The sequence below is a fragment of the Scomber scombrus genome, chromosome 11, assembly GCF_963691925.1.
Source record: "Scomber scombrus chromosome 11, fScoSco1.1, whole genome shotgun sequence".
Lineage (NCBI taxonomy): Eukaryota > Metazoa > Chordata > Actinopteri > Scombriformes > Scombridae > Scomber > Scomber scombrus.
In genome coordinates this window covers 3,274,358-3,299,215 of record NC_084980.1, presented here as the reverse complement: position 1 = coordinate 3,299,215, position 24,858 = coordinate 3,274,358, and the positions used below count along the sequence as shown (strand labels likewise).

General features: G+C 36.3%; 2 protein-coding genes across 2 annotated transcripts in view; both read right to left on the bottom strand.

Moving 5' to 3' along the window:
- The window catches only part of LOC133991251 (uncharacterized), a 267,931-nt gene that overhangs the window by 5,276 nt on the left and 237,797 nt on the right, over positions 1-24,858 (bottom strand). Inside the window, exon 2 of the mRNA XM_062429756.1 lies at positions 1,950-2,090. Within this exon, the coding sequence (XP_062285740.1) occupies positions 1,950-2,049 (100 nt within the window). The 5' untranslated portion in view covers positions 2,050-2,090. The remainder of the gene's footprint in view (positions 1-1,949; positions 2,091-24,858) is intronic.
- c11h5orf22 (chromosome 11 C5orf22 homolog) lies at positions 7,010-21,805 on the bottom strand. Its single transcript, XM_062429084.1, has 10 exons — positions 21,589-21,805; positions 18,011-18,156; positions 17,356-17,505; positions 17,127-17,260; positions 13,106-13,446; positions 11,853-11,915; positions 11,128-11,249; positions 8,847-8,913; positions 7,584-7,723; positions 7,010-7,447 (listed from the first exon to the last, which is right to left on the bottom strand). Exons 1-10 carry the CDS (start codon positions 21,655-21,657, stop codon positions 7,291-7,293), a joined length of 1,389 nt encoding a protein of 462 aa, XP_062285068.1. The 5' UTR covers positions 21,658-21,805; the 3' UTR covers positions 7,010-7,290.

Here is a 24,858-nt window from a genome sequence, read left to right as displayed (position 1 = left end):
ACAGTCAGCATTCCAGTTCATCCCAAAAGTGCACAGTGCAGGGCAGTCCAGTTCCTCCCCAGCAAGCTGGGGATAACATTTAATAATGGGCCTGGCTGAGTGTACAGGAACATCGTGATGTTGAAACAGGAAAAGGCCTTCCCCCAACGGCAAGGTTGGAGGAACGCTATTGTAAAAAAAAAAAAAAAAAAAAAAAAAAAAAGTCAGAGTACTGTATTATTACGATTTCCTCGCCTCGCCCAAATGATGATAATTAACCCCACACTTAAGCAGACAAAGGTACATAGACATAGGTGTCTTACTAGAAAAACTGGACTAATTCAACTGGATTTATGACAACTTTATGAACATATGAAACATCCTAAATCAGCAAGTTTTTATTTTATAATTTTGGCAAGCCTCAGGAGTAAAAACTAAACATTTTTCGAACAACTTCGAATTAACTTCAATCAATATCATAAGACTACATATTTTAATGGACAGGCTGTTACATGTATAGGTGATTAGCTGAATCATTAGAAGGGTGGAGTCTTTTTAGACTGATGGATCACAGTATGTTAGTGTAGATTCCTCCTCCTATGATTACCAATACAGGGCCTCCATATAGGAGAACTATCTATCCAGTTCTATTTACACTTAATGCAAATGAATACAAAACAAAATCATGTGATGTTTTCAATATTAAATCAGTTGATGACACAGTAATTGTTGTGTTGATCACTGAGGATCAATTCTGGCTTCTCATCAAATAAATGGAACAAAAACTAAGGAATCATTTCAAAAGTCACTCCAACAAGTTGCTGTAAATGGTGAATGTACTGAAGTTACATATGAATACAAATATGTAGGGACAGTAAATGACGCAAAACAATCACGAGACTTAACCACAGTTGTCACTTACAGTAAAGGATAACAACAAACCCACATCAAGTGGAAGTGTGGAGAGCTTGGAGAGGACAGACTGGTTTCTTCCTCTATCTCTCATCTGTTTACATTCAAACTTTCTGTTTTACTTAGTACTTGTTTTTACTTAGTTAGTTGGTATTTCTTACTATACTAGTTATCTGTCGACTCAGTTGAGACATACCGAGGAAGAAAAGAGCGCCTGGAAATAAATGCAATTTTCGCCAAACCCCACCCATACATGAGGACAGATTTTTTCCATTTATGAAAAACTTATTTTCCCATCTACGTACATAACTAGACATATGGAGCACTGTAGGCTTTTATATCTTTTATTACACAAGATCCAATTAAAACTATTCATCATGAACTCTGTAGACAGATGTTTCTTCTGGATTTTGGTAATTTTCCATTGCTGTGAGCTGCACAAATTCAGTTCCCACAATTGAGTTAGAAATCTCTTATGTGTCTGCTTCCCCAATGAAACTAAAAGAAACCCAAACTAATCTACATAGCTAGTTAACACACAAACCAAAGTGGAAAGTGTTTTTATTTAGTTTTTGTGTGGTAATTTGGGTGAACTGAACCTTTAATTCAGTTCAAATAGCGTCTGTCGTCTCTATAATAACATACTTATTTAAACTAAACAAGGAACTGTTTCAGTGAAAAGTAGTATTTGTAGCATCTCTGTTTATATACATAATAGTTAACGTTAGGTAACTAGATAATTATATAACCGGTGAGTTAGCTCTACAGGCAGACTCACGGAAATAACTCCTCATTGTTTTGTATAACAACGGTAACAACATAACGAGCTGCCAGCAGTGCATCGTTAACTGGGAGTCTCCCTCTAACGTTAAGTAAAAGCAGTTTCATAACCAGCGGAGGAAGACAATGAATCCCATGTGTCGTAACACGTTAGTTATATCGACTTAAACATATTGAAAAGAGTATAAATGCGCGACTATCGGAGGGATATCAGAAGTTAGCGTTAACAGCAGCACAGTGAAAAGCTTTATTGTCTATGTAACGTTATTTTCACTCACCTCTTCCCGCTCCAGCCAGACCGTTAATGACCAAAACGGCGACATAAACCACCGCACACAAAATTATTACAAAAATTCTGGAAGCACTGTTCGCCTTCATGTTGGTGTTTAGCTAACTCAAGGCTCCTCTTGTGTGTGTGCCTGTGAGTTGTGTTCACTGTCAGCACCGTCAGGGCGGAGACAACAACACAAACACACGTTTACCCGATGATGCATTCACGTGCTCTACGTACACGCCCACTTCCTCACATCAAAGAGCTGTATGAGTCAAACACCAGCCTATTGTTTTTCAAGTCCGCAGTTTTATAACGTATTTACGCAATGTGCCTTCTTTACACAATATGAAAAAATTCTTGTTAAAAAAAATAAATAAAAAAAGACACAATTTTCTTCTTTCCATATCAGCATGAAAAAGAGACTTGCAAAACTGATTTGAACGAGGTAAATTGGAATAAAGCCATAAAAACAGTTTAAGACTTTTCATAGGTTCTACTTTAAAAATTCTGCATTAAAGGACAAGTTCACATTTTTTTCAAGTCTGTCTTAAACCAACAGTCAGGTGTCCATATGGGCAGTGAAAGAGGTTTTCCTCTCTGTAATCATTCCTCCTGTTCATACTGACTATTAAAATATCTCCTTCAAATGTGCTTTCAATGGAAGTGATGGAGGACAAAATCCACAGTGTGTCCACACGGTCATTTAAAAGTACATGTGAAGCTTCTATTCAGCTTCATCAGTCTGAGTTATATCATATAAAGTGATATCTGACACATTTACAGTCTTTTTAGCATCAAATTCCCTCTTAGTGCTGGAACGGTGTAGTGGAAAAGCGCCATTAGTGTTTCCCTGTTGAGCTGTGATGGAAGTATAGTAACAAAAAGAGGAACTTTGGTACTAAAAAACACTGTAATGTTGAACCATATCTACTTAATTTGACTCATTTGGATGGCTGAAACTTCATATTAGTTATCAACTTTCAAATACATTTTTACACAAACGGGACCTCCTAAAGTTATTTTGTGGTACAATGAAATATTTAGGATTATTTGTGTAGAGCAGTCCTGAGTGGCAGTGAAAGGAAATTTCATTAAATATGGAGGTTTTTGTACATCATACCACAGGGGATCGGAAATCAATACTTGCAGGATTGATTTACTGTCCATCAAATTTTCCTTTGAATGTATCTGAATCTTAATTATATAACAAAGATGTTCGATTGATTAGATTAGACAAATCTTTATTGTTATTTTACAATCTAATCTAATCTAATCTTTCTTATATAATTAAGAATCAGATACATTTAAAGAAATATTTGATGGACAGTTAGTCAATCCTGCAAGCAACGTATGTCCAGTCTCATGTGGTATATGATGTGCACTAAAAATATTGATAATAACAAACAATTATAAGGATTCGCTTTAGAGGTAATGGATTTTTTCCTCCTTTCTTTTTCTTCTGTTGCATGGTGTTGTTTCACTTTTGGGGCTACAACCTGAGAATGTGACTCAAGCACACAAGGGGAAGAATGTAAGTATTTTTAATATCATATTCTTTCATAATCTCTAAATGTAGCATTCAGTGTGAGACATGCTGAAGAGCTGAAGTGTTTATAATGTTAAAATTTAAACAGGAAAGTAATCACAAATTGACATTGCAAACTCCATCAGCTAATGAAAATCAGATGATCAAAAACGCCTAGATGGAGCAGCTACTAAATGGACCTTTAACAGCATTTTTCTGTTGATTGGTGATGATTCATTTACAGAAAATTAAATAGATATTCTATCGAAAGCTGCAATTTTTTGGCCACTTGGAGGGCAGCAGAACAAGCTGAAAGCTAAAGAGCTAACATATCATCGCCTTATAAAGTTGTCTTGGTGAACAGTTTCAGAAAAAGTACTGCCTGTTCTAACATCTGCATTCATCTGGAGTCCCACTTCTGTCATGCTGGTTAATAGAACTGCAAGATTCACTCACCTTTTAACTGTTGTTTGGTCTGTCTCAACTCCTGAGCTGTTAAATACTCCACTTGTTGACCAGCCAGCTGTTAACGGTGTGTGTGTGTGTGTGTCTGCTGTTTGGTGCAGAGCAGGTAGTGTGCAGTGGGGTTTTTATCAGAGCTTGTTTGCTGAAGCAAAAGACTGCTGACAGCTGCCTGCTGTTTGCACACCAAAACAACACAACAGAGAACTACTTTATCAGAGGGAAAAAAAAGCCACCTGCAGAGCTGCTGATAGTCCTCTGTGGGTTGATGTGTGAGCGACTCCTCTCACATAGTAATTTGATCCATTGTTAATAGAAAAAAATGTATTGCAACCTCAACTCCCACTTTATCCAGCAGTTTTCTGATGAGAAAGCACAATAAAACACACACACACACACAGAGTAAAGTATTGTGGTAATTCCCTTATATGCCACTGCTGACACACTGACAAACACTCCAGCATCAGTATACGCTGACCTCTTTCTTTACAGAGTCAAGTCGTGACTTTTTCTCTCTTTTATACTGCCAAAATGATGACGAGTAGACATCATCATTGCTTCCATGTTAGGCATCCGTCTTTGATCATCTTAACTATAAAACTGCTGTATCTAGCATCTTCCAGCTGCAGCCTTGATACTCTACATGCTTTTTAAAGAATGGTTTTAATGGATAAGATGACATCCATTCCTGAGTTATCAGTCCTCTCAGGCTGTTTAAAAAAACTAAAAAAAAAGCCCTGAGAACTGCAGTTATCAAGCCTCTTAAAAAAACAAAAACATACCGTAAATGTCATTTTTAATAGAAAAAGCTGAACATTTAAACAATTTCTTTGCCTTACTAAAAGATTTCATATTACAGTTTTGATTTCAGACACATCACAGAAACCCCTTTTAAATGTCAGTTTTGGTATTAGTGGATTTTTGTGCTGTAATAACAGTGATTGACTGGAGTATATTATCAAACAGACTGAAATACTGGGCTGTGTGACAGTGTCCTGAATGGATTAAACATCTGTTTTAAAGAGCAGAGACTAGATTTGATTGTTAATTACTGAGTGAGTAAAAATGACACGTGGTGTCGATTCTGGGTTCTCTCCTGTTTAGTTTTTAAACGGACCCTTAAACACACGGACCCTTAAAAGAAAATACCAAAACTTAGAAGATATAAGATTTTCAAATGAAATGTATCTATACTGTTCTGTTAATGTCTCAGGGACCTAAACCAGCTATTGCCACTGTGACTATTAAACTGGGTCTCTGTGGGCTGTGAGTGAGTGGCATCAACTTTTGTCTGTGACCAGCGCACACAGCGTGGATGTTAAACTGGGGTTTAATCAGGTCTTCCTGTATAATGTATAGGTGCTTGGCAGCTGTCAGTTATAATGAAGTATAATTTGGTGCAGTTAAGTTCTGCTTGGGATGGAAAATGCATCTCTGCATAACTGATTTTCATGTAGTTGAGGCTAATTTGCTTGTTTTCACAATCCCTAACTGTAACTTTGCAGATGACACTCCTATCTATATGGCTGTATCAGTTCCATCCAGTTGTTAAATAAGTGCACTGAAGTAATCATCACTTGAATATACACTCCTTAAAAGATGACTTTTGTCTGTGTGGAAATTTCTCCTCGCTCTTCACCCTGCTGTAGTGGGCTGATGTGGCTGACTGTTGGAGCTGCAAGGAATGAAGGATTATTTCACTTCAATGGCAGTCTTAAGCATTTCTCTCATCTGTTGTCGATTAAGAGCAGGATTAATAGAAGGATCCACAAAAGTGTGCGTAAAGACACTAGTTGTGTTAAAATACATTCATTATTTCTCACATTCATTTATCATTAAATCTAGTTAACACAGAATCATTTTTACTAGAGAACCCAGATTTTGGGGAAAAACACTCCCTCAATTGGATTTTTTTTTTTTTCATGCCTGCGTTTGTCAAGTCAGTTTTATTTATATAACTCAAAAATCAAAGATTTGCCTTAAGGGGGCTTTATAATCTGTACCACATACAGCACCCGCTATCCTTAGATCCTCCATTCATTAGCATCACAAAGACCCAGCGCATGGAGCGTATCGCTATGGCAGCAAGTGTAGCAGGATGAAAGGAATGATCATTACTGTAGCCGAGGCAACGCTGTCTCCAAAATAATTCGATCCACAGTGAGACTTCTACTGAACAAAACTGCATTCATCTTTCTGTTATAAACACTTAAGATAGCAATTTCAAACAATTTAACAGCAGGGTGATTATATGTTTCAAACATGCACACGCTGCATCTCATTTTGCCATCGGCAGCACTGTCACACCAGTACCATTCAAGTACTGGTGAGGAAAAACCTGTCACTCACCAACTATACGTTCAATTTGTATTAACAGCCACTTGAGGGCAGCAGAGATAAGCTGTAAACACAACACAGACATACTATCACATTTTAAGTTGATATGGAGAAACTGCTACCTATTTACTCATCCAGCATTCAAATTTGTTTGGAGTTGTATTTATTGTTCTTGTTAGATTTAATTATTAAACATTTATTTATTTATTGTTGCGGTTTTGTTGTGAAGAACATAGCTGAATTATTTTATGATATTAGTATCATTTTAGTGATTATTTGAGTACTGGTTAATGCTTTTTTTTAAGGTACTGGGCAGCTTGGGCACACAGGGTGAATCTATTTCTATAGGTAGGCAGGTATAGGACCAGCAGGCACCAGATCACAAATCGCCACTACAGTAAAACAAAAACAATGAGCTAAAAGGCAACAAAAGAGCTAAATGGAGAATTATTAATATATAAATATTGATTATAGCAGCTTTAATCATCAAACTATTGCAGCAAATATGAATGCATTCTGCCCTAAAAAATAAGGCTGGCAATGTCCTACATCAGTTTCCAAAAATGTAGTTTTGTAGTAAATGATACTCAAACAGGAGTAAACAGTGCATTTGTTGGGGACTACTTTCAGTCGCGTATGAATCCACATTTAATGTATTTCTTGATGGTGTGTGTGGGATTGAGACAAAATAAACTACAGTGTGTTTTCATGGTGATGAAGGAACATGTCACCCAGTGTAACAGTGTCTCATTGAGGGTTTTTAATAGAGTTTGGACAACAATGGAGCTTTATGGCACAGAGGAACAAGATCTATTAGGCTCTGATACATACAATAATTCGTTGTTGGTTTCATGGGATTTGATGACAATAGAAAATGTAGAATAAAACTTTTCCTTTAACCTTCTTAAGGCCAATTTTAATCTACAAAAAGCAATGTTTCTGAAAATGTGTGATCGTGTTGGTTTTCATGTGTGTACTTGTCTTTATCTTTATCAAACTTGTGTGAAAGTGTGTGGATGTGTCAAGAAGCCTGTGGTTGACAGTTCTGAGTCTCTGTGCTGGTACTTTCATAGTCCTTTTGTATGTCCAATGGTCCGTACAGGCTCTCCAGCACAGCTAGTACTCTGTTCTGTACTGAATCCACCTGCTCTGCTGGACAGTATTCATCCAGACTGGACCTGAAACACGCACACACACGCACACACACACGCACACGCACATTAACAAACACATGCAGACCTCTCTTTCTCTGTGTATCTACTACATTTTTATATGAGACAGGCTTAAAGCAGTATTTTCTGCTGTGTTATTCACCTGGACATAGTCACCAGTGTAGGTTTGGGCAGACGCTTCAGAAACAGCTGTACAGCTGTGATGAGTCTGTCGATCTCCTCATCAGGGCTGATGTGGTGAGGCAGCTCTACAGTGTCACAGGTTAAACCTGCCTGATGGACCTGAGACAGAGAGCAGATGGGTGAAGAGAGGGAGGAGGAGGATTGAAAGCAGGAAGATGGGAGATAAAAAGGTGGGATGAAGTGAGGCGGAAAGGACAGCAGAAGAAGAGAGAACAAAAAACAAAAAAAATCACCCTGTTGCTCTGTTTTACTGCAGCTTTTATTGGCTGTTGTCCATATTAATATGTATATGTTTATAAGGAACTAGACTACACTTCTATGGGCATGTTAGCAGCTCTATGAGGTACACAGCGCTGCTTTGAGGTCAAAATGAAATGTTTCTGGGAAGGTATTTAGTCATTAACTTCAGTACTACACAAGTTTGCAGCTGAATGTGGCCAGTGTTGGTAGAATAGTAAAGGGATTATCAAATGATTCAAATTAATCTTACATCTTACTGAAATTCCTTTTAGAAGTAACTAAAAACTAAAACCACAGCTTAAGGATATGTGATCATTTTATTGATGGACAGCACCAACATGACAGCCTGATAAATGTTCACAACTTGAAAATGAGCTAATAATACATGAAATATGAATCATATGTATGGGACACATTCAGTTAACAGCTGAAACCTCACATTCACACGCTGATATGAATCACAGTTTAACTAGGAGATTCTTTAAGTGATGTGAGGAGATCAGCTGATCATTTCTCTATGGAAGAAACAAACAGTCCACTGGTGATCATACAGTGGTGTTACACAGTGATGTGTCTTTTTCACTCACAAACCTTTATAACAGACAGCAGCTGCAGAGAGAACATTAACCATGGAACAGACTATGTTTTTGTTTGAGCCATTACATAATAAATGTAAGTGCTTTTGTAAAGCATCTTTGAGTACTTTAAAAAGCCCTCTATAAAGAAAAATGATTACTATTAAAGATACATCTTTTATAAGACATCCATCAGCATTGCAGCTGGAGTATGTTGCTGACCAGGAGCCAGATCCAAAATGGATGGCTAACACTCATCATGCTAAAATCATGTAAGTACATAAAAACATGTAAATGCATGGGTAAGTTGTTCATTTATATCGTACAATAGCATAATATTATTATAGCTATTATTACTATATGCTATGATGATTGTAGTAGTGGTTCAGAGTTAACATCATTCTTACCATTTCATAATCTGGGGATGCATTCCTCATCTTCAGACTGGAAACCAGTTGGGCTAATGAAGCCAAGCTGAAAACATATGATTAAAAAAGTTGAAATAATCACCTGTATTTACTATATAATGCACCATATTTAACTTAATTCTGAGTGGAAATGTATTCACTATAAAATGCAATCAAAAACTTCACAGTGGATTTAAAAAAGTAGCATCGTTGTCATGGACACATAATCCAACTGTGCAATGTGATGGAGTTTCTAGATGTGAAAGTTAGCATTATGCTTCGCTACACATGATGCCAATAATGATGGCCGCTATTTACACAAGCATGACAAATGAAAAATGTGAGCATTAAAAAGAAGAGAAGTAACAACTAAAACCCACAATTTACAATCTGAATTATTAAATGAGAAAAGCCAACATTTATACTCTATATTATCAATATGATTTCATAATGTATTATTGTTGAAGATGTATCATTATGTTAATGATCACAAGTGATGATATTATCTTTATTGTTTAATTATTTATTTTTTCTGTGTTTTTTTTGTCTTTGTATTTATGAATTCTCCTTGTGCTAAAAAAATATTAAAGTATATTTAAAAAATGAAAAGCCCCAGTACAGCAGAAGCTAATGATGAGTCTTCAGCTTTAGAATATTTGATCACACTTTATGGAATGTTAAGTCTAATATTAACTCTCCTTTGAGCTCTGCCTCCTGAGAAAAATATGTGTCTCTTTAGTGGCTAAAGGCTCCACTGTGTTTTTGTTCTTATCAAACTAGCTGGCTGCTGCTGTAGCTGGAAAGTTACGAGCCTTTTTTTGTGTTCTCTCATCTCACAGGTTTCTCAAGGAGAGCTGTCCAGTACATATGAAGACTGCTCTTCTTCTTATATTCTTCTCATATCATACTTCTATTACTATTTACAATGTTGTTGCTGTGCCTCTCTGTGTGTACCCCCCCCCCTCTCTCTCTCAACCCTACCTGTAAAGGCAGATGGAGGTTTCTTATAAACGGGGAGTTTTTCCTTGCTGCTGTTGCTAAGTGCTGCTCATGTGGGAATGTGGAGAATTAAATTAAATGAAAGAGTACAGTCTAGACCTGCTTCATGTGTAAAGTGTGTTGAGATAACTTTTGTTGTCATGTGGCGCTTTATAAATAAAGATTGAATTGAAGTGAATTGAATTAAGAGTAAAACAATGAGCTGAAAGAGACTAAAACGCTGTGTAGAGCAGAGCTGGGTTATAACTGTCACTACAAACAACTCCTTTCACATCCTTCAGTCATTAGCTGTAACCCACTATATTGTGACCAGTGGTGGAAAGTAATGAATTACATTTACTCATCTTACTGGAATTCGGTCGTTTTTTTTTGTGTACTTGTACTTTTTAAAGTAGTTTTAAAAATCAGAAATTTTACTTCTACTTTTTATGTTTTGTTTAAGTATTGTACTTCGCTACATTTTAAATCACATACTTTACTGAGAAAAAAAGTTTTGTTGCAGTTTTGTAACATAATTATTTCACTCATGACATTTCCACATATCACAGCAGTAAAACTGTATAATTAACAGCATCGATAATGACTGCACTCTATTCTACACTCTCACACTGGAGCAGGAACGTCGCTCATGTCATTAGCTCCAAATGTGCTTTTTCCTGCAGCGACGCATCGAAACGTCTGCTGTGAGCGGGGCCTGTTGACAGATGTCTGTTTTTTAGGCTTTTTTACACTGAAGACATTTTGTCACAGTATGAGAAGTGCAGATTTTAAATGACAAGATGAATGTTTGCTGGATTCCATTTAGCTGCTTCAGGGTCCTGGTATTACGCATGCTGGATCACTGTCACACTGTCATGACTTACTGCTACCCCTGAATAGAACTGAGGCATCGTTAATGTTATTAGTAACACCTGTGCTTTTCTACTATGACAAGTCAAAATATATATGCTGTGGAAAAAGCCTCCATACACACTAATGCTAAGTGTGGAGCATCAAAACAGACAGGTTGCAAATGATATGACGTGTTCTGAGAGGTTTTCTGTCCTTTTTGCTCAGTGGGCTTCATTTTTTAAATTTGAACAGCAAAAATAGTATAGTGTGATGAGTATGTAGTATGGATTTAGGACACCGTTATACTCTCAGCTTTGAACACTCCACTCCAGAGATATTATACAACTGCTCTGAAAGGCTGAGTAGTACATCCAGTGATGAGTTCACTTATGACATTAGTTGGAAATTCACCACCTCAATAAGTCATCGTGTTTCACTGCAGAAAGTTTACCCGGGGTTGTTGGCCCAGCGTGTGACGCTCTCTTCTCCATCGTCCTCCAGCAGATCAGCAAAGGCTGCTTCCAAGTCCTCTAACTGACGTATGCGACGATCCACACACTCATCAATCTCCTCCTGGACACACACACACACGTCGAATGTTAACGATCAAAACAGAAGAAACTCATCAACATTTATTCTACAAATGCCTGTGAATTGATTGTCATGATATGGCTGCAACAGAGCAGCAAATAATATATGATAGAATCGATGCTGAATCCTCCACAGGATCAATAAATACAACAGTGCTTGTACTCTTACATAATGGAAACGCTGTGAGTGTACGCTGTTATAAAACAGCTATGTACAAAGAGGAGAATAAGTGTGTTTCTTCAGCACAAGATTACAAGTGAAGTCAGACACAATGTTGAATAATTCAGTGACACTTAAATAAAACAGAGCAAGTTTTAGAGAGTTTTGTAAAAATCTAAACTTGCTCTTGTTCATTTAATTTTGATAAATCACATTCTACTGCTGCTTCTGTTCTTTTAACATTAATCATGGAAACCGATTAGCATATTTTACCAATGACTGTACTGTGTGTGTGTGTGTGTGTGTGTGTGTGTGTGTGTGTGTGTGTGTGTGTGTGTGTGTGTGTGTGTGTGTGTGTGTTTAAAGGTGATGGCTGGAAGTAATCTTTGGCTTTTGAAAGCCATTTAAAAAAGCTGGAAGTCTGACCTCATTAGCATCAGGGCTGGGTCCTCTGAAGCTGTAGAGCTCCTGCAGGATGTTGTATTCTTCCTTAACACAGAGACAATAAGACAACATGGTTAGTAGCTGACATTTTCAGTGACAGAGAAGAGTATGCTTCAGGCTGTTCTTTTCCTTTAAAAAAAAGAAGAAGAAAATAGTGCATCAAACAGCATCAGTGTCAAATACAGATAAAAGTTCCATATTAAAGTCAGAGTGTTTTGCTGATTGTTCTTTCAGTTGGATGTTTGAGCTTCACTGTGCAGCTCAGCTTGTTTGGAAGCCAATCATGGTCCAGTATACAACTTACACAGGTGTGATGTGTACATTTTAAACATTCAGCACACACACACACAGAGTGATTGGTGATCAGGAAAGCTGCATCAATCATGTTAATGATGAAGTTAAAAGTTCGGCCAATTTGACATGGAACACTTGTATGAAAAAGCCTCACAGGAAAAAAAGCAAGATTCAAGGGAAGAGTATGAAAATGTCTTTGCATGAGACACAATGAGAGAAATCTGGAGTTCAATGTTTTTGTTAATGAGAATGTAGCATGTGGACATCAGGAGCTCAGAGAACAAACCCCCAACCACCTGAACCACACTCAGCTAATTCCTGAATGACCAACCTTTAACAGCATCACAATACATCAACTTATATTTATTTATTATCTTGTGTTTAACAATGTCTCTTTGACAGTGATACTGAATCAGGTTTCAGTGCTGGGTTTTGAATTTGTTGTGGTAGCAAAACTAGTGAGGATGTATTTCCTGTTGAAACATGATAGTGAAATATGCCATGAACTCTATCTTAACTATATCACTCTTTTAAAATATCAATTTAATTTATTTAAAATGTAAATTGAATTTAAATATACTTTTGAAACTACTACTTACTATTGAAAATATAAATGTTCAAATATCAATTAAATTAAATTATTCTTTTGTTTAAAATATAAATTAAATTAAATGTAAAATATCCATTTTAAAAGATCTATTTAATTGAATTTAAAATATTTATTTAATGTAAATTTAATTGAATTTAAAATATAAATTTCATTGGATATTTCAAATGTGTTGTGTTACAAAGTAGTAGAATTTGATGAAGCTATTTGATGAAGTGGTTTGTTTACGGTTGAAAGAAGATTGAAAACAAATCAGATTAAGGAAGCAGCTACAGAAATAGAAAATAAGATGAAGGTATATGATATATATGTATATGATATGAGACAGATGTACCTGGGTGTATAATTCCTTGAATGGATTCTTACAGGTGAAGAAATCCAAATCAATGTCCAACACGTACGGCTCAGTCTCACTTAGAAATGAAGATATCCTCTTAACAACATAACTGGTGGATCCTTCCTCATCCTCATCATCAGTGTTCTCTGTCAGGCCTGTGCCATTCCTGCTCTGCTCTTCCTCTCTGGCTGTCTTGCAGGTGTTGCTGCCCTCTGCTGGTTGCAGGGTGTCAGTGGTTGTTGAGAGCGGTGTGGAGCTGCTGGTCTCTCCGCCTTCTGAACAGTCTGATCTGGCTCTCTTAGTAAACCGTCTCTTTGTGTCCTCCTCTGTTTTCTGTCCTGAGTTTAAAACACATTCAGACAGAGAAGATTAAAACAGTGTTAACAGGGTTAATGAAGCAGTCTCTATCATAGGATATAACATGAAAGCAAAGAGCAGAAACATTAGAAGGAATAGTCAATTTAAACCATGAAAAGAGTAACATTAAAAATACATTACTTATAAAAAGTAATACATTAATAAAGTATCAAATTAAAGTTTAAGATGAAGAAATAACAGTTATAGCCAGTAAATGATATACTTGTAATAATAATAAACCTTATTTGTAGGGCACCATTCATACAAGGGCTGTAGCTCAAAGTGCTTTACAGAGAAAAAGAAAAATACAATCCAACAAAACAACAACCAATAAACAAATAAAATAACAACATTAGACAATTTGTAAAAAATTTGACATAAATTAAAATTGCATTAATTAAAAGCCAGATGTTTTCAGCTTTAGGTAGAATATTCCATCATTTTGGAACACAATTAAAGAAAGCCGCACTAACTGGTAGAGTTAACTACAGTGGATGAAGTCAACAAAACAAACACATGAATATAATATTGTTCATTTTGAGCTTTTGTATTAAATTACATTCTACTGTTAAATATATATTTGAAGAGGAGAAACTTTTTAAAACTGCAACTCTTAACAAAAATCGCTCAACCAGTGAGACTATTAGAGCTGAGTAACCTCTCATTAGTTTGTTCCCATGAATATATGACATATCTCCTCTTATTATAAAACAAAGCATTTTAAAAGTTAGCTTTGGTCAGTGAAACCACTAATTCAGAGAAGATGACCAAGAACATTAAAGGATGATAAGAAATGTACAGAATAACTACGTTTATAAAAGCACGAGCTGTGTCATCCCTATAGCAACTATAATATTTCATGTTTCAGCTTCACTTTCATAGCTACATGACCAATAACGTACATATGGACATGGAGGCACTGCATAAGATAGATGTGAAAAAAGTGTGACACAGTCCTTTAAAGTGAAGAAGAAGTCTAAAAGCTGCTGTTTGAAAATATTCCAAATGTTTCAAGCTGTAGGAAATGTTTCCAGCATGTTTGTTTTACAGAAATTATAATTATTTAGATATTTCTCTTTCATGCTGAGGCCTGGATTGGCTCACTGAAGTATTAAACATGTAAAAAAAAAAACAAGTTCTGAATCACCAAAAAAATCAACATTTCTCTTTATTGGTGAGCAGAGTGGGAGCCTTGAAAGCAGGGCGCACTGCAGTGTTCTCCCATGCAGCTCTGATCCCCGTGACACCGCTGTGTTGTTTTGGCAGCCAGACACGAGTCAATCATCTCTGTGTCAGCGTTAGTGCTAACGATCAAAAGCTATTTTCAGCCACAAACAAACACATTGGAGAGCTTGAAAGAAACCTGACAAAGCCCGAGTGCTCCTTCAGGTTGATGTTTCCTCTTCATGTTGTGGTGCGAGTCTGTCTGTAGGATCAAAATGCTCCAGATAAACAGTGATGCTTTTTAAAGGGTTCTACCGAAGCTTCCCTATTTCCAATTAGGCAAAAGAGTCAAAGCATGTGTTTGCTCAGAGCTCTTCAACCATTTCATTTGGCATTTAATTTGTACTCAGAAGTCGAATTTCCGAAATCGCAGACAGTAATTTTAACTGGAATGTCCCCTGAAGTGGAATTTCCAATTTGGAAGGCTGGAAGAACCTCACCAGACCTCAAAATTCAAGATGGGTACAACATTATTAAAGCTGTAGTAACATCCTGTTTATTAGCACTTCTGTCTTATTCGTGTCTCATTAAATCAGTACTGTCCAACTTCTATCTGTGGACATGTTTCTACGCTGTTTGTATGAGCAAAATACAGCAAAATGCATCTTTATTAACTGGTATTGCTATCAATGGTTAACCTGGTTAGAACTACTTTTCTGATTTCTAACTGGAACAATTCAAACTCGGGTGTGACGTCATTCCCACAAGAGGTAAATGGAATGCACCATTAGGCGTTTACGAATGGCGTCTGGCACTCAGAGAGGTTCACCATCATAGATGTATTATCAAATCAAAAATCTTCTAAAAGGACTTGTGTGTGTGATCTCACCTATACTGCTGCCTACTATACTCTGAGCTCACGTAACTGAGGTACAATACAATTTCTGGTAGGATATCAAAGATATCCAAGCACAGATGTCACCAATGGCCGATTCAGACAGCATGAACTTTACAGGGGGAAGTGAGGATTTGAACATTCTTTGTGCTCCTCTGTTATTTTAACCTATTGTTCCAGATAGTATTTTAATCATCAGGATCAGGCTTGTAAACCAGAAGCTGGAAAGTTGAAGATGAGGCAAAGATACTGTGTAAGGTTATGAAGAGTCATCTATCACCAAAACACCTCCATAAATCAACTTAGAAATCATAGGAAAAATAATAGGCTTCAGAACTTGCCTAAGAATCACCACGTTTTTAAGTTTTCTTCAATATCCAAGAAATCCAGTGATAGCTGTCTATACATCTGTGGATACACTGCAAAGCTGCTAACAGCTCATTCGGCTTACTCTGAATAGCTTCAATATAACAAAATATTGAGTAAGAATGGGTCTGAAATAGGATTGGGAGAAATGAATCACAGAATCAAATATCACAATATTTTTGACCAAACATCTTGATATGGATATTTTGACAATATTGTTTGGATGACTTGTTTGGATCACATAATATTCACGCAATGAGATTTTTGATAAATAAACATCAGTAATGTGGATATAATGAGTAAGTGGATATAGGCAGATAATAAAACAGTCTGTTAAGCTTATATATATATATATATATACACTGAACAAAAATATAAATGCAACACTTTTGTCGCATAGAGTTGATCAGGTTGTTGATTGTGGCCAGTTAACAATATCCAGCAACTTGGCACAGCCATTGAAGAGGAGTGGACCAACATTCCACAGGCCACAATCAACAACCTGATCAACTCTATGCCAATGGTTAGGCAAATGGTGGTCACACCAGATACTGACTGGTTTTCTGACCCCCCCCAGGCCCCCTCAATAAAGCAAAACTGCACATTTCAGAGTGGCCTTTTATTGTGGGCAGCCTAAGGCACACCTGTGCAATATTCATGCTGTCTAATCAGCATCTTGATATGCCACACCTGTGAGGTGGGATGGATTATCTCAGCAAAGTAATGGTTTTATTTCTTCTGTTGTCACATTGCTTCCCGTATAAGCATTATTATATGTTGCTGTTTCCATGTATCAGAGTGGCATAAACTTTTCTACACTCCTTCATTTTTAGAAAGAAAGAAAGTAGAGTGTCTGAACTGCATTATAGCTCCCTGTTGTTGTGTGCCTGCTCTTAATATAGTATGTAGTTTGCACACAAGCATCTCTTTGTTTACTCCTTTTTCACAGAAGTCAACTTTAAACTGAGCTGATAAAAAAGTAGAAGGAAAAGCAGAAGAAAAACACCTTATAATATAAGATGTGGATGGGATTTAAATTGCAGGAAGGGGGCGACGGGTTCACCGGAAAAACAGACTGTAATTGCAGCTGTAATTATTACAGGGGGTAGGGGTGAAATTATAACTGATTAAAATCACTGACCGGCAGTTAATGTTCAAATCACCCCAGCCTCCGCTAGAGAAATGAATCCTGTCCTAATGGGGTTTATTCCTGCTCTCTATAGTCAAAGTACAAACCTGTGAATGACTGCTGACTGGGTTTAACAGGATCGACTTTAACCACGTCCAGTCGAAGGGCTTTACTGTTCTCCAGCTGCCTCTCAGGAACGTACAGACCATCGCTGAGGAAGTAGTTGTCTTTACTGGTCACTCTGTGAAGAAAGAAAGAAAGAGAAGATATACCCTTAATAAAGCAAGATGTGATTTGACAGAAAGGTATGACTGAGCCTTAGTGTATATAACCTACCTGATGGTGGTGGTGGATAAGTCTCTGCCTACACTCATCCTGTGCTCCCCCTCTTTGATCTGCTGAGCCCAGTATGGATGCAGCCAGGCCACACATGACATGTGGCCAGCGTACACCATGGGCATGATCCAGTTTTCTATACTCAGCTCACTGGAAGAAAAGAAGATACATATAAATGATTATTATGTGACAGTCTATCATCTGTTATCTATACCTATATCTATGCTTATCTTATGCAGGGATGCAGGGGACTGGAGCACATTCCAACATACATTAGGCAAGAGGCTGGGAACACCCTGCAAAAACTAATGTGAATGTGATTTTAAATATATTGTAAGGGAAATAACGTCTTTGAGGAAATATCAGAAAGGCTCCTTTTGAGTTTGATTGACAGCTCCTGACAGTCCTAACTTCACTTTCCCCCTGTTACTGATTGTTTGGGAGCTCGTCCAGCAAACTTAGGTGCAGCATAAGATAGGTGTTCATGTTGGTATGTAATTATGGAATTTAAAGTTGCTCCCAGTATATTAATTCATGCATATCTTTTATTGTTATGCATCACAACACCAAGGCAAATTCCTTGTATGTGTAAACCTACTTTGCAATAAATGTGATTCTGAAGATTAGAATGAGTCAAGTTGAGTTTGTAACATACCTGAATAGTTTGTCCTTATCAAACACTGTGTCAGCACACATGTTGACAGGGATGAGGAGATCAGGATGAGAGTCTAGATGAACCATCTTGATGTTCTTCACGGGGAGGTGTCTTGATGCAATGGCCCGATAGATGTGACGCACCACCTAGTGGAGAGACACAAAAAGGAGAACTTTTAGGCTATTGGACTGATGACAGTGTGTTTATCAGTCATTCATTAACACTTTGAAGACTAAAATCAATCAATCAAACTTTATTGATATAGCAGCTTTCATACAGGTTACTGTAGTTCAAAGTGCTTCACAGTTGATTGAAAATCCGATAATAAGAACCAGTTTAGACAAGGACAACATGAAGAGAAGGAAGAAAAATAAAGCCAATTCACACGAGAGAAAAACAAGAATGATAAAAATGTGAAATAAAAAATAAAAAATATTTTTTTTAAATTCACAATTTGTAATAAAAATATAAAATTTAAATTTAAAAAAAAAAAAAAATAAGAGAATAAGAGAAAAAGTTGTTAGTTAATTGAAATAAATTAAAAAGAAAACAAAAGTTAAGTTTAATAAAAGCAATGATAAGATACAAATTATAACATGATTATAATGATGATAATAATAATAAAATAAAAAAATTAAGTAAAATACATTTTTAAACCATCAAAACAAATAGAATAAAAATAGAATAAAAAGACTAGAAACAATTCTTAATCTTAATATTCTGCTGTAAATGACCACTGTACTGTTAGGTGATAAGTCAGGAGGGCAGAGCATGAGAACTTCATAATGACTTGTGGTGCAGAGGTAACTGCAACACTATTAGCACAACAGTTATAGAAAGAAACACAGGGAAATGTCTGGAGCTGCAACTCCAAGTCAAATGATGGATGAGTCGATCAACAGAATATAACAATAAATCATTTTGATCCTTTAAGAAAACAAAATCCAGATTCTCTGATTCCAGTTTCTCAAATGTGAATATTTACGGCTTTCTTTAGTCCTCTATGATAATACACTGAATATATATCTAAATTATGGAAAGCAGGGACAAAACAAGATATTTGAGGACATCGAGTTGGGCTTTGTGAAACAGTGATCGACATGTTATGGATCAAACAACTAATCGATTAATTGAGAAAAACTGTTGAAAATATTTAGTTAGTTGTAACACTAAAAATATAACTGATCAAAGAAAAAATTCACAATTTGTTTACAGACAATGCTGATATATATAATATTTTTTTGTGTTCATTTTATATGTCTTATATATTTATGCTTGATAATTGTTTTTGTGTATTATATTCTGTTCATTTTATCTTGTTTAAATTGTGTATATTGTATTATGTGAAGCACATTGTAACTTGGGTTTGGAAAGGTGAGACAGAAATAAAGTTTATTAATATTATTGTATAAATCTGAGCTAAATGTAGGGTCTAAACTGGTACCCATGTTAACCATATATTAAACATTACACATAAAGTAAAATCTGATCACTCCTTAACAGCTGGCAGGCTCATATCAATCAATCCAAATGTGTGTGATATTTGCAAATATCTCCATAGTTACAACTGTGCATTCTCAGCTAAACCATGAAGACCAATGAGACAGAAAAGTATCCAGGAAAGAAAGGAGGACTGTTGGCAGACAAGCCTATAGATTTGATTGACAGCTGAGACAGAGGACAGATTAGTGGACAAATGTGGAAGAAATTGGCGTGATCAGTGTGGACAAAGAGAAGAGGTGAGAGACAAATGATGCTGGATGAGTGAAAGATGTAAAGTGTGTGTGTGAGTGGGTATGTGTAATGTACGTGCGGCTCCCTCAGGCAACATAATCTCAATAATATTCATGTAGTGTGTGAGGCATCATTATTTTCTACTGTTGTAATATGCTCGTGGTTAGAAGAAGGAAATTACTTTTCCAGCCTGCTCAGGATTTTGGAACTCATGTTATATGAGCCCGGCTAAAGCAATATATAATGTGTGTGTTCAAAGTGGGACTGAAGAGAACTAAGTTTGGAAAACAACTGAACTTTTTCACAGCAGGCTTTTTAAATCTGTCATCAGCAGCACTTTAAAGGACAGGTCCACAATGTTTCCAAGTCTGAATTATAACAACAATCAGGTGCATAAATGAACACTGAAACCTTTCTTACTGTTATCATTCCTCCTGTTCATTCTGACCATTAGAAGACACCTTCATAATGCTCTTACCATGTAATCCACAGTATTCCTTCTATGCTTCTTATATGTATTTAAAAGTTGACCTGAAAGTAATATGAAGCTTCAGCCATCCAAATGATTCAAATCAAGTCTTCTATGTTTCAACATTACAGTGTTTTTAATGGCAAAGTCCCTCTTTTTGTTACTATACTTCCACCACAGCTCAACAGGGAAACACTAAGAGGGAATTTGATGCTAAAAACAATGTAAATGTGTCAGATATCACTTGATATGACTAACTCAGACTGCTGAAGCTGAATAGAAGCTGATCATCTACTTTTAAATGACTGTGTGGAAACACTGTGGATACAGTCCTCCATCACTTCCTTTGAAAGCACATTTGAAGGAGATCTTTTAAAAGTCAGTATGAACAAGAGGAATGATTACAGAGAGGAAAACCTCTTCCACTGCTAATATGGTCACCTGACTGCTGGTTAAAGAGTAGGGCCTAACTAATACTGGATTTCAGGGGCTGATGCAAAAAAAAAATCTGATATTGACATATTGGCTGATAATGTTATATATACAGAATATAAACATAAACACATTTTTATTTAGCAAGGATCCCTCAAATGTGGTTATCAAACACGTGACAAAGATATGTAATGGAGGCATGACATTTTACAGCTTAACAATAAACGTAATTGTGTAAAATGACATCAGTGCACTAAGACAGTTAATTCACTGGGAATTTATCATTATAATTAGCTATGAATTAAAAAACCCACAAAAAACAACAACATCATGTACATATATATTAAACCTGAATGAAGAAAAATGATCAAGTTTACATAAAATGTTGCTTATATAACTTTAAAAAAAATCAGCACATATCAGACAGCATATCTGCCGATAATAATATATCTATGTTAGGTCAATATTGGCTCATAATATCGATTGAGGATGATAGGAGACGGGCTCCATTTAAAACACGCTTGAAAAATTGTGAACCTGTCCTTTAATGTTGTGTTATATTGTAAGGTGTCGTCTGATTGGTGCTCGGGGACAAAGGCTGGAAGTAAGCACCTGATTGGCTGAATGGTGAGAGAGCAACAAAATTGTCATGGAATAACACTGTTAGTTAAAATAAGTCACTACGAAATTACAAAAAAAACAACAACAATTCCTAACTTAACAATTATTAAGTTAGGAACATTTAACATGAAAGAACCGTTTACCTCAAGTACGTAAATAAAGCATTCTCTCTGAGTTAAAGAGCACTTGGTTGTGTTTAGCGGTAATTAAACTGGGGGCTATATTTAACTATAGCTAATGTTAGCTCACTCTGTAAGCATGCAGAGTCTCTGGATATTAAATGAAGTATTAGGGTAAATATAGACACAGAAAGCAGACTTACATCGTGGTGGTCCTCCACTATCCACACCGGCAGCTCCTTATAAACTCTCTTCTGCGGGACACAACTCATGATAACAGAAGCTAGCTTGTGTTTACTCCGACTCTAAATAATATTTAGTCATGTCTTCTCTGTAGAAACACACAGTGACACCGCTGGTTAAATCATGTTTGATATTTAGAGCTGACTGAACCTGCGGGAACCTTTCAACCGGCTAACATTTAAGAGCCAACGGAACGGACACCGCGCTTTGTTTTTATGCTCGGATAGAAACAAGTCAGGATAAAATGAGTTCCTATGTTGTTACACTGACTAAATACTGTAATAAAATGAGATAAAGAGTGGTGAGATAACGTTGTAAAAATTACAAAAATGACGACTAATTAAACAATGAAATAAAATTAGGTTTGTAACATACAAACCTAATTTGTCTGTGTTACCAAATTACTCACCTGCACTTTATTTAAAGAACAATGTCATTGTCAATCACTCCCTATTGTCATAAACAAATAAAACATGTCAAAAATATCATAAACCTGCTGTTGTGTCAGTCTCTGTTCTTATGATGACTGACCCTCTCCATACTATACATAGTATAGTATAATACTCAGGGTTTTTTCTAGGTGTGCCTAACCAAAATGATTACGTTATCGGCCGTTATTACGTTTTTGGTCATTATTACGTTATTGACTGCCACACTATCTGGTGAACAGAGAGGAGCATTTAGCCACTGCTGATTTGTTTAAGACAAAAACAGAGCTGATGATTATAATAATGAGAGTGAATATTGCACTTATATTCATCAGGTGGACACAAACACTATAGAATGCTATGGTGCTTCATATCTGTATATATATCTGTATATATATATATATCTATATATAAATAGGGAACTGTTTTGTTAATATGTGAGTGGTGATTGCAATTAAATATTGCTACTTCAAAATTGCATACAAACTTAACCAGCAGACTATAGGTTACTGAGATTATTTTATCCTATTCAGTCATGTTTAAGTGTTAAATCATCTACGGTAAATGCCACAATTACCAAAAATTAACTTTTTTTTAACAACAAGTGAGGCAATTTGATGGCATATCGAAGGAGACGAACCCTCTTCAAGCCAACAGAGGGAGTGATTGGTATTGGTAGTGATAACCACAGCAGTGCTGGAAGAATTGGCCGTGGAAAAAGGAGGGAAAACACACAGAGAAAGACATCATAAAGAGAAAAAAAGTTTTCCATCAGCTGGTGTAATCAATAACTCATCATGTACATATAAAAAAAAACAACACACAAGTACACACAAATGGAAATTCTACCAACTCTTATCAGTGGGACCACTACTCCCGTAAAGATGTGTGATGGGATTTATCCAGTATATATATATATATATATATATATATATATATATATATATATATATATATATATATATATATATATATATATGTGTGTGTGTGTGTGTGTGTGTGTGTGTGTGTGATATCCTGCTTATATATCCACTCTTTGATCTTGGTGGCCTCTGAGAGCAATGGGAAGCTTTGATCTCTCTTCCTTTTCTGGTTTGGACCGCGGCCCATAGGAGATGACAGCAGGGCGGTGAGTGGAGGTAGCAACACAGTCAGAAGAGGGATGAGTGGAGCGAGGAAGAAAGAAAAGAGGGAAGACGAAGCAAGATTAAAAGTATAGCAGCATACTAGGTGTACGAAGGGGAGGGAGGTGGAGGAGGGAGGCGGCTGGACGACGGAGTGTGAAGACGGAAATAAGACGAACAAAAACACAGCGGGAGATCTGCTGTAGATGAAAGGATGAGAGTAATGGGAGCAAATCGAAAAAAATGGAGAATGGAAGAAAAAAAAAAGAGCTCTGCTAGTAAAGGTCTGGTAGAATTAATACTAACTATAACTTTAGGTATTTGTACATTTGCTGCTCACAGTGTAGCTTCAATTTAACATTCTCTGGCTTTTTCTTCAAAGGGTCAGTTCACCCAAGTTACATCAAATACATCTACATCTGGTGGTATCCTTACAGCCTTCACCTCATTACAAGTTAATATGAATGTCTTTTTATTTATGATGCTTGCAGCTTTAGTGGTAGCAACTCTTTTCAGAAACAACCAATCAATCATTCAATCAATCAATCAATCAATCAATCAATCAATCAATCAATCAATCAATCAATCAATCAATCAATCAATCAAACCTTATTCAAATAGCATCTTTCACACATGTTAATGTAGTTCAAAGTGCTTCACAGTTGACTGACAAGCTGATAATAAGACAGAACAAGTGTAGACTGAGAACAACATAAAGAAAAAGAAATAAAGATGATGATATGAACATAAACAAAGAACAGGATTATTATTATTGTTCAGTAGAAATAGAGTAGAATAAAACTTTATTGTCCACCATGGTGAAAAATTGTCTTTGGCTCACCAATAACAGACATACAGTAGACAGAAATCCATAGAATCCATTAACTCAAAAAATCATTCTTTAAAACATGTAAAGTATAAAATAGTGCTTTAAGTGCTTATCAGTTCCTGTGTGTGTATTGCATATTGATCACTTGAAAGTGTTTAAAATATGAATTACTAGATGTCAGCTACAATGTTCCTCTCTTTCTTCCTCGTCCTCTCAATGAACAGCTGGTTCAAAGAGGTTTGAGGTGATCCAACTACTTTACTAGACTACTATCATAGAGAGCTTGTTCTTAGATGAGCGTACCAGGCTGGGAGATGAAAGGTTACAACTCTCTCTACAAGACTCTTCTACACAACTTCTAACATCTTCGAGGCTGCGGATCCTTCTCACAAGATAGAGTGGTTGTGAACATTTTTTTAAAGAATATATTTTTATTTATATAGAAGCTCATCAGAGAGTTTAGAACTGTTCCAAGATACTTAAAGTTAATCATAGTTTCAACAGACTGGCCAATGAGTGAAACTGGCTTAAAGAGAGTACCACTTCCTTTGTCTTAGCCACATTAATAACAAGCTGGCTAATGAAAACTGGATCCATAATAAATCTGAATCCATAATGAAAGTAAAATGCTTCAATGTAATTAGAACCATTGGACTATGTTATTGTTTAACCCTCCTGTTGTCCTCGAGTCAAGGAAGGAAGGAAGGAAGGGAGGGAGGGAGGGAGGAAGAAGGAAGGGAGAGAGGGAGGAAGGAAGGAAGGAAAGGAGGAAGGAAGAAAAGAAGAAAAGAAGGACAGATTAAAGAAGAGGGGAAGGGAGGGAGGAAGGAAGGAAGGAAGGAAGGAAGG